At 33.6% G+C, this 13,149-nt stretch overlaps 1 protein-coding gene across 1 annotated transcript; it reads right to left on the bottom strand.

Annotated features, from left to right (window-relative positions):
- Positions 1–22: 22 nt before the first annotated feature.
- Positions 23–11,816, bottom strand: Sps1 (Selenophosphate synthetase 1). The gene is made up of 3 exons (XM_064065241.1): positions 11,361–11,816; positions 1,016–1,420; positions 23–966 (listed from the first exon to the last, which is right to left on the bottom strand). Exons 1-3 carry the CDS (start codon positions 11,664–11,666, stop codon positions 454–456), a joined length of 1,224 nt encoding a protein of 407 aa, XP_063921311.1. The 5' UTR covers positions 11,667–11,816; the 3' UTR covers positions 23–453.
- Positions 11,817–13,149: the final 1,333 nt, after the last annotated feature.

The following is a 13,149-nucleotide window of genomic DNA, read 5'->3' as shown; positions in this document are numbered from 1 at the left end:
CGTCAGATCAAGTGAAAACACATTTCTCAGCAGAATTCTTAATTATCTGAAAAATTATTATACAAAATACCAATATGACTTTACCTAATTCTAAAATTTGACAGAAACATAAATACGAAATGAAATATTATACAGATAAGATATAATCTAAGACTATTAACGAGAATATGAGATTATTTCTAGTGGAAAATGCATCACTAAACATTTTAAATCTGTAACAAAAGCTGAAATCAATTAAACTGCTTAAACATATTTTAACTACAAGCTATAAGGTAGCAGTAATCAACAAAATTTCAGAGTTAAAAACCACGCAAATTTCGACCAATTTCTTTAAAAACTCAAAACTTATAATTATAAAAAGCTGAAACTGTTACTGTAAAGGGTTATGACTAAAGCAGTTATAAAATTAACAGCTAGTCATAAACAGCAAATACTTGGAATATTGAAATGTATTTATTCTTTAGCTGGTACTTCAATAACCCGAGGTTTATCAATAATTCTCGCAGTTCGGTTGCCTTTTTCCACAATACCGATAATCCAAGCTTGGTAACCTTCTTGCTTTTCTATGTCTTTACAGTAGGCAGCTGCCTGTTCGCGAGGTAAACAAATTAAAAGCCCTCCAGAAGTTTCCGCGGAGTGGCCTTGCAACAATTGGAACATATTGCCACAAGCTTTAGCGACAGCGGCCATTTTAGCAATTACCGGCAAGTTATGTATAACGAACGAAACTTCATTCTTTTGGTGAGACGCTAAAGTTTGTGCGTGTCCTAAGAGACCAAATCCTGTGACATCTGTAGCACCGTGAGCATTATATTTATGCATCAGGCGGCTCGCGATGCGATTTAAACGAGCCATAGAGTCCATTGCACGATGATACGCTTTGCGAACATCTTCTTCACTTACAACTAATTTAATACGATTCCAGCGCTCCGGCTGATCTAACCACTGATGTGCATTTACAGCAACCTGCAAAAATATCAATTTTTTTCGTGACTAAAATTATAAGATAATGTACCTGTGTGCCTAGTGGTTTTGTTAGAACGAGTACGTCTCCAACGACGGCGTTATCGGGTACGATATATTCGTTCGGTTGACAGACGGTCGTTGCAACACCACCTATTGTACACCACGGATTTACCACAGTCTGTCCGCCTGTGACAGTTGTGCCTGCTTCAAGCGCTGAGTCTTTGAATCCTCGCATTATTAATGGAATAACTACATCACGTTCTTTTTCTGTCATCTTGGTACTGACTCCTAGTAGCATAAGCATATTGTCGCATTCAGTCACTCCCATCGCGTATAAGTCGCTCAAAACATTGGCACAAGCTATTTTTCCCATCATGTAAGGATCATCTACTAAGGGATAAAAGAAGTCAGTTGTCTGAACCAAACATAAACCTCCATGACGAACGGGTGTCACCTAAAACAGTAAGTAGACAATCGGAATGTGCCAGAAACAAGTAAAAATAATTTGCTCTTATACACCAACCTAGGTATTACATTTACTACTTGTAAATAATAGTTTTTTTTTCAATGAATCTAATTTATAATTTTGAAAAATAACTACAATATTCTACACAAAAAAAAAATAAATGTAATCCTAGAAAACGTTCCCCAAGGTTCTTTTAAAAACCCCACGCTAAAATTACTAATGTGCATGACAACACGCTCTTGATGTAGCCCGCAGTTGTATACAGAGTGATGGCAAATTTAATATTTTGGACTGAAAACAATTTTTTTGACATTTTACGTTGACAGTTGCCCTTTTTTCTTACCATACTAGTCTTCTTTTCACAATAAGAATCTTAAAACATTGAAAATGGTAAATTTTTGTAGGGAAATATGGATTTTGCAATTACGCTCCGCCCCTTGGTCTAACAACGAATGAAAAATGAGTGGATCGTGCTTCATTTTTACTTGTTTTTGTTTCGTAACACATACTTTTCTTTGAACAAGATACTTGAATCATATTTTATATGGCAATTTTTTATAGAAAAATGAGGATTTTGAAATTAAACTCCGCCCCTCCGGCTCACGGCGAATAAAAAAATCATCACAATTGAGACAGGGCGGGTGGGTGGGGTTTATAGTTTGCCCTTTTTTCTTGACATACATTGCCGTCTTTTCACAACAATAAACCTTAAAACATATTCAAAATGGTAAATTTTGTAAGGAAATCATAGTGTAGAGGCTTTCATTATTTCCAATTTAATTTGGAAATAATCCAGAGCGTAGTCTTCGAAAATTGGCTTATTTAATTTTTTCGTACCCCTTGATAAATTTTTGGTATACAGAAAGCAACCTATGGAAAGAAAAGGCGAGTGGGCGGGGCTAGTACCTCTTGAGATAATGCAGATTTTGCCAAATAACATAACGTGTATGAAAACAAAGGGATGGTGGGTGGGGCTACTACTTGCCAAGATGAGAATTTTTGCAAATGCTGGGTTAGTACTTGCCAAGGTAAGACTGATTTTGGCAGATGATATACCCTCCAAGAAAATAATGGGCGGGTGGGCGGGGCTAGGATTTGCTAAGACAAAATTGACACACCCTCTAAGGAAATAAAGCGGTGGTAGGCGGCGCTAGTAGAGAACGAGAAGAAAATGTATTAAATAAATATACAAAATATGTTCATGGTATACCTACAATTCAAAAACCTTCTTCAAACCAGTCTCGCTCAAATACAATGTAATTTAAATATTTATAATAATAATAATAATAAAAGCGTTTATTGTTCTACAAAAGAGACAATGTGAGAACAAAAGGTTCGGCTACAGCTCAACGCTGATACATTTCTAAGAACCAAACCCGTAAATACAAACAAGAGTATACAAAATAAAATAAGACGAGAAAAAAGAAACACATTAAAATTTTATTGTGTCAATGTTGAAATTATTGCTCAAAATTTGTTTATTTATTTTGTTTTTAAGATTAAAATTAGAGTACCCACATGCTAACTCAGGGCACTTATTGAAAACGTAACTAGCCAAGTAAGAAAATGAAGTTTTAAACATTGACATTTTATGCGAAGGTATATCAAGTTGTGCATCGACAAATCGTAATTTTCTGGAATGAACTTGACTTCTTTTCAATATTTTATCGTAAAGATAAACTGGTGCATGTTCCTTTAAGACACTGTTAAGAAAACAACTGTAGTGAATACAACGTTGTTCGTTCATTTTAAGTAAACCAAAAGATCTCAAATATGGAGTAATATGATCACCAAAAGGAACATTTGTAATAAATCTAATGCAGTTGTTTTGAATTTTTTGAAGCTTTGCTTTGTCATTTATAGTAAGGCAAGGACCATACAATTGATCGCAATAATTGAGGCGTGATAAAATCAACGAATTCATAAGCAAAAGTTTAGTTTTTCCATTTAAAATATGTTTTAGAGGAATAAGTTGCCTAAATTTTAAGTAACACTCTCTACAGATATGAGACACATGAGAGGAAAATGTTAATTCAGAATCGAATATAACCCCAAGATTGTTAACCTTGTCTACGTACTCTATTTTTTCATTATTAATAGTAATTTGAAGACTGACGCCTGAAAGTTTATGTGATGTGCCAAACAAGATATTGTGACACTTTTTTGTGTTAATCAATAATGAATTTGATGATGTCCATTTGTAAATCTCGTTTAGGTCATGATTGATCTGTTCTTGAGCACGTAATACTTCACAGGGAGGGAAACTTAAAAATAATTGAATATCGTCGGCGTATAGATGAATTTTACAAAACTTTGGCATATAAACAATGTCAGATATAAAAAAGGAAAAAAGTAGAGGGCCTAATTTGGAGCCTTGAGGAACCCCATTGCTAACTCTGCGCTCACTAGAAAAAACTTGACCTTCAGTTGTATTTAAACGACAGACTTGTTTACGATTGTATAAATAGCTTCTGAACCAATCAAAGTTTGGATTACAGATACCATAATAGTAGAGCTTTTCTAATAAACAGTCTATGTTCAATGAGTCGAACGCTTTGGTTAAGTCTAATAACGTTACAGAAGTTAAATTTCCTAAATCTATATTGCTAATTATATGATCTGTTAACGACACAAGTGCAGTAGCGGTACTATGACATTTACGAAAACCTGATTGAACCGGTGGTATGATGTTTTTGGAATTAATAAATTCACTAAGCTGCTGATAAATAACAGACTCAGCAATCATCAAAGCAACAGGCTGAATGCTAATGGGCCTCATGTCATTCAGAGATGTAAATTTATTCTTTTTTGGTATGGGAGTTACGCATGAAGTTTTCCATAATTTGGGAACATAACCATTTTCAAAACTGAAGTTAATGATGTGTGTCAAGGGGGCACTAACAAATGGCAAAGCAATTCTCAACATCCTACCAGAAATACCGTCATACCCCATAATAGAAGGTTTTAATTTCAGTATTGCTTCTTCAATTTTCTCTACTCCCACAGGTGAAAATACAAAATTACTCTCATTAGAAAAATGAGAGAGTCAATGTAATCACGAAAGCTAGATGTTGTAGTGACCGCAGGAACAGAATTTATAAAATAGTTGTTTATCTGGTCAGCATTAGCTAGTTCAGGAGGTATGGTTTCATTATTTTTACTTGCTATTATATTAGAGTTCCGTAAAGTTGCCCAAAATTTTCTTGGATTATTTTTACAATTCTGTGTAAAGTTGTATGTCATAAAACCACGTTTTTCTTGCTCTAGTGCAGTATTATAAAAATTTCTTAATTCACAATAGTACCTTTTATGTTGTTCAAGCTTTGCCCTACAAAAATGATTCCAAGCTTTCCTTTTTAGGATTCTCAATTTTCTAAGATTGTGAGTATACCATGCTTGATGAGATCTTTTAGTTTTATGACAACAGATTCTTAATGGAGCATGTACGTTAAAAATACTTAAAATGCATTCGTTAAAATATTTAACTTTTTCATCTAAGTCTGGCAACATATATATGTATTTGATTCCAGTTAATTCTCTCAGCATCCTTGGCAAATTCATTTATGTCTAAATTTTTAAAACTTCTAATAATTTTATGATTAGTTATCTCGTTATAATTATTAAAATCTACTATACAATGAATATTGTTGTGGTCGGCTAGTGCAAGATCAGATACCCAAGATTTAATAATTTCAACATTTGAACTAACAATAATTAGATCTAAGAGAGATTCGCTATCCTTGGTAATCCGTGTGGGATCATTAATTAGTTGGTTACAATCAAGTTCAAATAACAAAGATTTTAGAAATTTGCTACCAGGAGAATCAACAAGCAAATCAACATTGAAGTCACCAATAAATATAAAATCAAGTTTTTTAAGGGTCAAAAAATTTATAATATCTCCTAGCAAATTTAGATTGTTAAAATTAATATCAGGTGGTCTGTAAAATGTACCTACGGCAATCTCTTGTGAGTTTATCTTAAGTTTAATTAATAAGTATTCAATAGAGCTATCAGAAGTTTCATCCGAACAAAACTTTAAAATTTCAAATTTAAGAAAAGACTTAACATATAAAGCAACACCTCCACCTACTGTGGCACGATCCTCGCGAATGATGTAGCCTGGCAAGCTAAAAGTATCGTCTGGAACATCCGGTGGAAACCATGTTTCACTGACGCCGATGAGGGAATAATCATGTTGGAGTACTATGTCTTTGAACTTGTGAAATTTGTTACACAAGGATCTTGCGTTCAGGTGAGTAATAGCTAGGCCACTTGGTTTTGATTCGTGCGCTTCCAAAAAAATTTATTGACAGTTACTCCAGAAGGCCAAAAATTTGAATCCATTACAGATTCAGTTAATGAGTTTGGGACGGTGATTTTAAAAGACGAGTATACTTCTGGATGTTTAGAGCTCATTTTCTCGCAGTTTATCTCTGATGACGTTGATGCAAAAAATGCAACTACAACTTCAACGGTTGTACCAGGAAGAAGGCGGCTTATATGAAAGCTAGAAGTTTTATTGCGCTTTGGAACACCAACTAAGGTATTCGCACTTGACGAAACACCACTGCCAACTATTGGTTTAGATCTCCTTTTCTCGTTAAGAGAAGGTTTTCCTTTGGGGCTGCTATCAGAGTTAAGTTGTTTCTCATTCTTATTGCCACGTTTTTTATGAGTCACCAGTTTAAAACCATCCTGGAAGACATCATCGTCTGCGTCATGTTGAGTTTTGTTGCCATCTTCATTCAGATAGATAATTTCATTCATAATTTGCAGCTGTTTATCGTGCATCAGCTGTGCATTTTTTGTTTTCTTATAATCAGCAGCAGTACCTGTAGAAATAAGTCTTTTATCAATCGCACACTGAGGTTTTTCAACGCTCACGATTGAATTCGCAGTTTTATTATATAGGTCGATTTTAATTTGGTGAATTTCGTTAATAATTTGATGGAAGCGTTCATTTACAATGTCGACAGATGCATATTTACCAAGTATCGAAGTATTTTTAACTTGCTTAAGTTGTTTCGTGAGAGTATCAACTTCAGTTCTTGAGAAGTGTAGTTGTTCTTTAAGCAATTCTATTGTTGTTGACATTTCTGCAATAGTTGCTTTGAGTTTCATGTTTTCCCATTGAAAATTTGTAAGAATATCTTGTGAGGTCACATTTTCTTCAATGTCATCGTCGCCGTCGTCAGCGAAACTTTCGTTTTCATGATAGGCAATTGTTGATTTCTTGGAACAGCAATTTGTTCTTTGTGCACAACTTTGATGAAATGTAGCTTTACAATTAACACATGTCACTTTTTTCTTAATTACTGGTGTTTTACACGTAGTACAATTGAAATTAATAAGAGCTGCTTTCTGCACTGTATTAGTGTCAGCCATTTTCTTTCAACTTCCTTCTATTTACTATCAAAACATTAGGGGTTTTCGAACAAAAACGCTTAACTTCTTTAGCAATCTTTCTACTTTTGGTGATAATTATAATATAATTTCATGCTCGCGTAATATAAATTTAATAATACTTATTAGTGGCCAAAATCAGTCTTATCTTAACAAGTACTAACCCCGCCCACCCACCCTTTATTTTCTTAGAGACTAAGACATTTGCCAAAATGAGTCTTATCTTAAGCAAGTATTAGCCCCGCCCACCCGCCCTTTATTCTCTTGGAGAGTAGGTCATTTGCTAAAGTCAGTCTTATCTTAGCAAGTGGTACCCCGCCCACCCGCCCTCTATTTTCTTAGAGAGTAAGTCATTTGCCAAATCAGTCTTACCTTGCCAAGTATTACTATTTATTCTTTTAACGATTAAAAAATATTCTTTTTGCAAATAATAAATAAAAATAACTATTTGTAGCCTTCTTGATATTCAACTTTTTTTATTTTAAAGGCACATGCCCATTTTTTCACTACTTTGGAATAATTTTTTTTCTGAATCCAATGATGTACAAAAAAAAATTCTACAAACAGCTATTAAGTTTGAGGTATGATACATTGTCGTGCGATTTTTAATAATTTGTCATCCACCCTGTATACCTTCGGTTTTTTTTATTTGAAACCCCTGTAACTTTTTTATTTTTAAAGATAAGCATATAGTTCTTTGAGCAAATTTGTATGATTTTAAAAGATCACATGTGAATAAATGGCATGAGTGTCAATTTTTGAAGCTACTACATTGTCATCAATAAATATGAATTTTTCGTCTATTTTATTGAATAACTTTTTAAGTATGATTTTAGAATATTAGTTGCTTTGATTTTTTTCCACATATGAAAAAATATACGTAGTGTTCCATAAAAAAATTAAGTTGACGTCATTTCCGGTTCGGATAATAAAAATGAGATTGCCATCACATAGATCTTTTAAATTGATACAAATTTGCTCAAAGAACTAGACCTATTTTTCCGAATAAAAAAGTTGCAGGGGTTGCATTAAATAAAAGAAACACCCTGTATAATGTAATACTTTAAAAAATGACTCAAATTCAAATACTGACAAGCTGAGTATTTTATTAGCCTTCGATTTGTCTGTAATGTTTTCATGAACAAAATGAGAAGTAAACATGGTTTTTCCAAAAAGAATTTTTTTAGACATGTTTTATAAATTTCTTGATGTCGAAATAAGTCTGCACATATTAAGAGAAAAAAGGCAAATGTAGCCCCGCCCACCCGCCCTATCTCAATTGTGATAAATTTTTCATTAGTTGTCAAATCGAGGGGCGGGGCTTAATTGCAAGATCCCTATTTACCATTTTAAACATGTTTTAAGTGTCTTATTCTGAAAAGAAAAAGGCAAAATATAAGCCCCGCCCACCCGCCCTGTCTCAATTGTGATATATATTTTTTTAATCGAGAGCCAAAGGAGTGAAAATTAACTGCAAAATCTTTATTAATTCTCTACAAGAAATTACCATGTAAGACATGTTTTTAAGTATAGTATTATTCTAAGAATACTGTGTCTATGTATCAAGAAAAAATTAAACCCCACCCATACCTGCCCTGATCTAAATAGTAATCCAGTTTTTATTCGTTGGTAGACCTAGGGGCGGAGCCTAATTGCAAAATCCATATTTCCCTACAAAAATTCACCAATTTAAGTGTTTTAGGCCCGGTTTATAGAACGTCGTGTTAAATTTTAACAGTGAGTTAAGTTACTCGCATTCCCATTGGCTGAAGTACCTGGTTTTGACCAATGAGATGTCAGCATTTCAAATTAACTAGATGTTAACATTTAACACCCAATTAAATATTTAACTCGCGTTCTATAAATCGGCCCTTAAATTTCTAAGAATAAAAAAATCATCAGAATTGAGATGGGGTGGGCGGGCGGGGTAAATATTTTTCTTTTTTTTTTTCCTTATATACATAGTATTCTTTGACTAACCCGATACTCAAAAGCATGTTTCTAATTTCTTGTAAGGAAATTAGTATTTTGCAGTTAAACTCTGCCCCCTTGGTTCATGTGGAATAAAAAAAATCATCACAATTGAGATAGGGCGGGTGGGCGGGCTCACATTATGGCTTTTTATTTGAATATGTGTAGACTTCTTTTCACAACATGAATCTTCAACATGTTTAAAATGACAAGGCTCCGTCCCATATTGAAAAATTGATATTTTCTTGCAAAAATGTACCATGTTCTAAGTTTCTTGTTGTGAAAAGATAGCCATGTATATTTAAAAAAAAAAAAATCAAAATATAAGCCCCGCCCACCCGCCCGATCTCAATTCTGACGATTTTTTTTTATTCGTCGTAAGCCGACGAGGGGCGGGTTTAATTGCAAGATATCTGTTTACAAGAATTTACCATTTTAAACACGTTTTAAGTTTCTTGTTCTGAAAAGACGACTACGTATATTAAAAAAAAAAAGACAAAATATAAACCCCGCCCACCCACCCTGGCTCAATTGTGATGATTTTTTTTAATCGTCGAGAGCCAAAGAAGCGAAATTTAATTGCCAAATTCTTATTATTTCTCTACAAGAAATTACCAGTGAGTATCGTGGTATTCAAAGAATAGTATGTATATTAACTACTTGCCCTGATCTAAATAATAATGGAATTTTCATTCGTTGACAGACCTAGGGGCGGAGCCTAATTGCAAAATCCATATTTCCTTACAAAAATTTTCCATTTTAAACGTGTTTTAAGTTTTTAAGAATAAAAAAATCATCAGAATCGAGGTGGGGGTGGGTGGGCGGGGCTAAAACTTTCTAAGCTTGGAGTGAACAATATTAAGAGTAGTCACTGAAACGAAAAAGGAGTGGGTGGGCGGGGCTACTGCTTGATCATAAAACTAGAAACAAGCTTAATTTAGCTCCGCCTATCTTCTTTCTCCATTTCACTGACTTATTTTATTTAGTGTACAATGGAAATTGAAAAATAACAGAATTGTATTGTCAAAATTTTCTGGGAAAATCAACCTGTTTTAATTAATAAAATAAATTCACTGATTCATTTTTTTGAGTCAGCCTGTATAAGAAAATCTAAAAAATATGAATGCAATTAATATAAATAAATTACAAATATAGAGTGATCATATTTTGCACATTTCGACAGGATTTATTCAGCAAATTTTTAATTTTATAACCCGCATGCGCAATATTAAATATATAAATGTCATCAATTGTTAGTATGAATGCATTGATACATTTTTATGATATTTTCCTATCTACAGACAAATGAAAACAAGAAGCCGACATTTTCGTATTCTACAAGCTGTGACACGTCGATAAAACATGACAGACATACGTCAATTCCTATCCTGCACCAATAAAATTTGTTATCTGAACAAAAAAAAATTAGATGCTATCGCTTAAACAAGAGATTTTAGGGTGGAGTTTTTTATTTAACCATCTGCGCAACCAAAAACGACTCGTCATTTTACGTTATCTCTGGGGTACCGTCGTGGGTATTGTTTATGTCTTAATAACTATGTGCAAAGGATACAAAGGTTTTAAATTATCTATATTTAATTAATTAACTAAATTCGGAACACCGATCGTCATTTTTTGGACCATTGTACCTTTGGACGTGTATAGGTTTAGGTTGGAATAATTTGGGCGAAATAATTTTTGCTAAGAAATAACTTTAGTTCGTTTTGTAGAATTGTAGCTTTACGTCGATTTATTTCGGATGCAAATTACTCGAAGTCGGCACTTCATCTCAGGTTTGGTGTTTTCAGGGTGTTATTTCAATTCTATATTTCCAAGTAGATTTAATGGTTTTATATCGACAATGCCATCGCTATTTCACTGCTGTAACAAATACACCAAGTAATCAAAAGTATTCTACGCCAACATTTGAGACATCCGGAAAATTACAATTAGATAAAAAATTAAAATTATTTCCAGTTCATATTGTTGACATTATTAAATTATCCCTAGTAACAATTATTTTACAATACTAATAAGCTTGAAAGCTAATTAGAATCAGAAACATCAACAGCGATGGTTTACTTTTTTGAATTTCCCGCGCTGTCAACATTTAATATTTTGACAACATTCAATTTTGAGGGACAGAATTAGAAACAATCACAGAATGTGAAAATTAGCGGCAAGGGAATGCAGTAAGTGTAGAAATTATGCTACACATTGTTTTTAAATATATATTCAATACAGTTATAATAAAATTACTCAGCTTCATCAACATGCACACGTATTTCACCTGTGAAAATAGCAATGTTTACAAAAACGCAAAAATACTAAGTAATTGTTAATACGAAAAGTTTGAATCATCCAGTACTTGTTCTTTACCAAAATATGCACGTGCGACCATCAAAATTCTAAAAGCCGGCTGTAACTAGTAGAATTATAACCTAAAGACTCAGTTACCCACGAGGCTGCACATTTCGTAAACTAGCAATTTTTTGCGTGCTACCATAACTCGAACGAATCTGAAAGAACGTACTTATTTTGTTAAACTCACCGAGCAATCCAAACCAATACCAATTCTCGGAATGGCCAAGTGCATGAAATGGGCATGTTCATGATCGGCAGCGGTGTTGTAGTCCTGCTGAAGCCCCTCCACAAGTTTGTTGAGGACCTCTTGGGGCACCTTGCAGCCACGGCCTTTTAAGTCGGCAAAACGCGTCAGTCGGAAACTCGCTTCCAAGTCGTGGGCCAGAGGGTCAAAAGGCCGACGCAATGCCAGAGCATTTGGATTTCCACCGAGCTCTAGTTGGACAGCCCCGAGAGCATCCTGTTGAACTCCCGCTACTTGATAATCACCCATGCCGGCTTTTTGGCTATCGGAGCTTTACGATGACAATAACTGGTACTACCGTGTTAAAAACACTGGCTCGTCGAGAGCGTTTCTCAAACAATCACCCGACGCTCACAAGATGGCTACCGCTGCTTCCACAGCCCCGGCGATTTGCGCACGCGCAAGCACGGAAATTGTTTGGATTGGTCGAATCGAGATGCGCAACTATGCAGGAGGTTGTCAAAATTTTTGGGATAAAAATTACTTGGCGTTTATTTTTAGAAAGTTGAAGGCCCAGTACTGTTTAAAGCGATTGGGGAGTCGATCGACTGATAGTTACCGACTCAGGTACTAATCTAAGCGGCTTCTGGAATGCTGGATATATATTGATTTGTTTTCTGTGGTGACAAGGACGCTGTAATTTCTTGAAAGATAGTAATTCGGCGGCGATGTTGCCATATCAACAACTAAAGCTAGCTTTACAGAACTATTTTGGTGTAAATAACAAATTATACGTTTGTTGCTTTTAAAAAACTACTAGTAAGGCCCCTTTAGAACACTTTGTTTTTTTTAATCACTTTCGACTGTTTTTCCAAATGTCAACATTTCAAGGAAAATACCCCGCTTTTCCAAACAAGAATACGGTTTCGTCCAAACAAATCTCCCTTTCAAAAACACTCAAAATCAGGAATTTTGCCTTGTGTTAAAGACTTTTTTCCTGTTAGGCCCCCTCAGAACACTTTGTTTTTTTAAAGATTTCGACCTTGTTTTTTTAATCCTTTAGTTTTTTAATTTTTCAGCGAAAGAACAAATTTATCCAAATTAATTATTGGAAAATCGGAAAATTGTATCATTGAAACAATGAGGAATACAAAAATTTTAAAATGAAGAATCCAAAAATTTCAAAATAAAAGTCAAGAAACCAAAAAATCGAGACAACGAAAAATTGAAAAAAATTAAAAATAATTTATTCAAACCGAAATTTTGAATTGAATTGAGAAATCAAAAAATTGAGAAATCGAAGAATTGAAAAAATTGAAAAATTGAAAAAACGAAAAAGAAAAATTTCTATAAATTAAATAATCAAAAATACAAAAATTGTTAATTTCAAAATCTAAAGATTTTAAAATGAAACTTGAAATATCGAAAAATTGAAAAATCGAAAAATTGTAATAACGAAACCTCAAAACCCTGATTAATTAAAAATCGAGGAGTTGAAAAATCGACAAAACGAAGCAATTCTGCAATTTTTTGATATTAAATTCTTCAAATTTTCGATTTTTAATTTTTCGTTTTCTCGATTTTTCATTTTTTAATTGTTCAATAAAGGACAAATTGATCAAACTGAATTTTTGAAAAACCGGAAAATTGTAAGACTGAAAGATCAAAAAACAAAACAATTAAAAATCGAGAAATTGAAAAATCGGCAAAAAGAAACAATTCTGCAATTTTTGAATATAAAATTTTTCAAACTCTCGATTTTTAATTCTTCATTTTTTCGATTTGTCATTTT

The sequence above is a fragment of the Zophobas morio genome, unplaced genomic scaffold (assembly GCF_036711695.1).
Source record: "Zophobas morio isolate AGI-343-1 ecotype UQ-CSIRO unplaced genomic scaffold, CSIRO_AGI_Zmor_V1 ptg000026l, whole genome shotgun sequence".
Taxonomy (NCBI): Eukaryota; Metazoa; Arthropoda; class Insecta; order Coleoptera; family Tenebrionidae; genus Zophobas; species Zophobas morio.
The sequence above is the reverse complement of the archived record's forward strand: the minus strand, read 5'-3'. Positions and strand labels throughout refer to the sequence as shown.

Bases quoted from the DNA above. Each gene is read 5' to 3' on its own strand.
- Sps1 (XM_064065241.1), bottom strand. From the start codon at position 11,666: ATGGGTGATTATCAAGTAGCGGGAGTTCAACAGGATGCTCTCGGGGCT. The intron at 1,421-11,360 runs GTGAGTTTAACA...TTACTGTTTTAG, and splicing joins GTATTGGTTTGGATTGCTCG to GTGACACCCGTTCGTCATGG. The intron at 967-1,015 runs GTACATTATCTT...ATATTTTTGCAG, and splicing joins CAAAACCACTAGGCACACAG to GTTGCTGTAAATGCACATCA.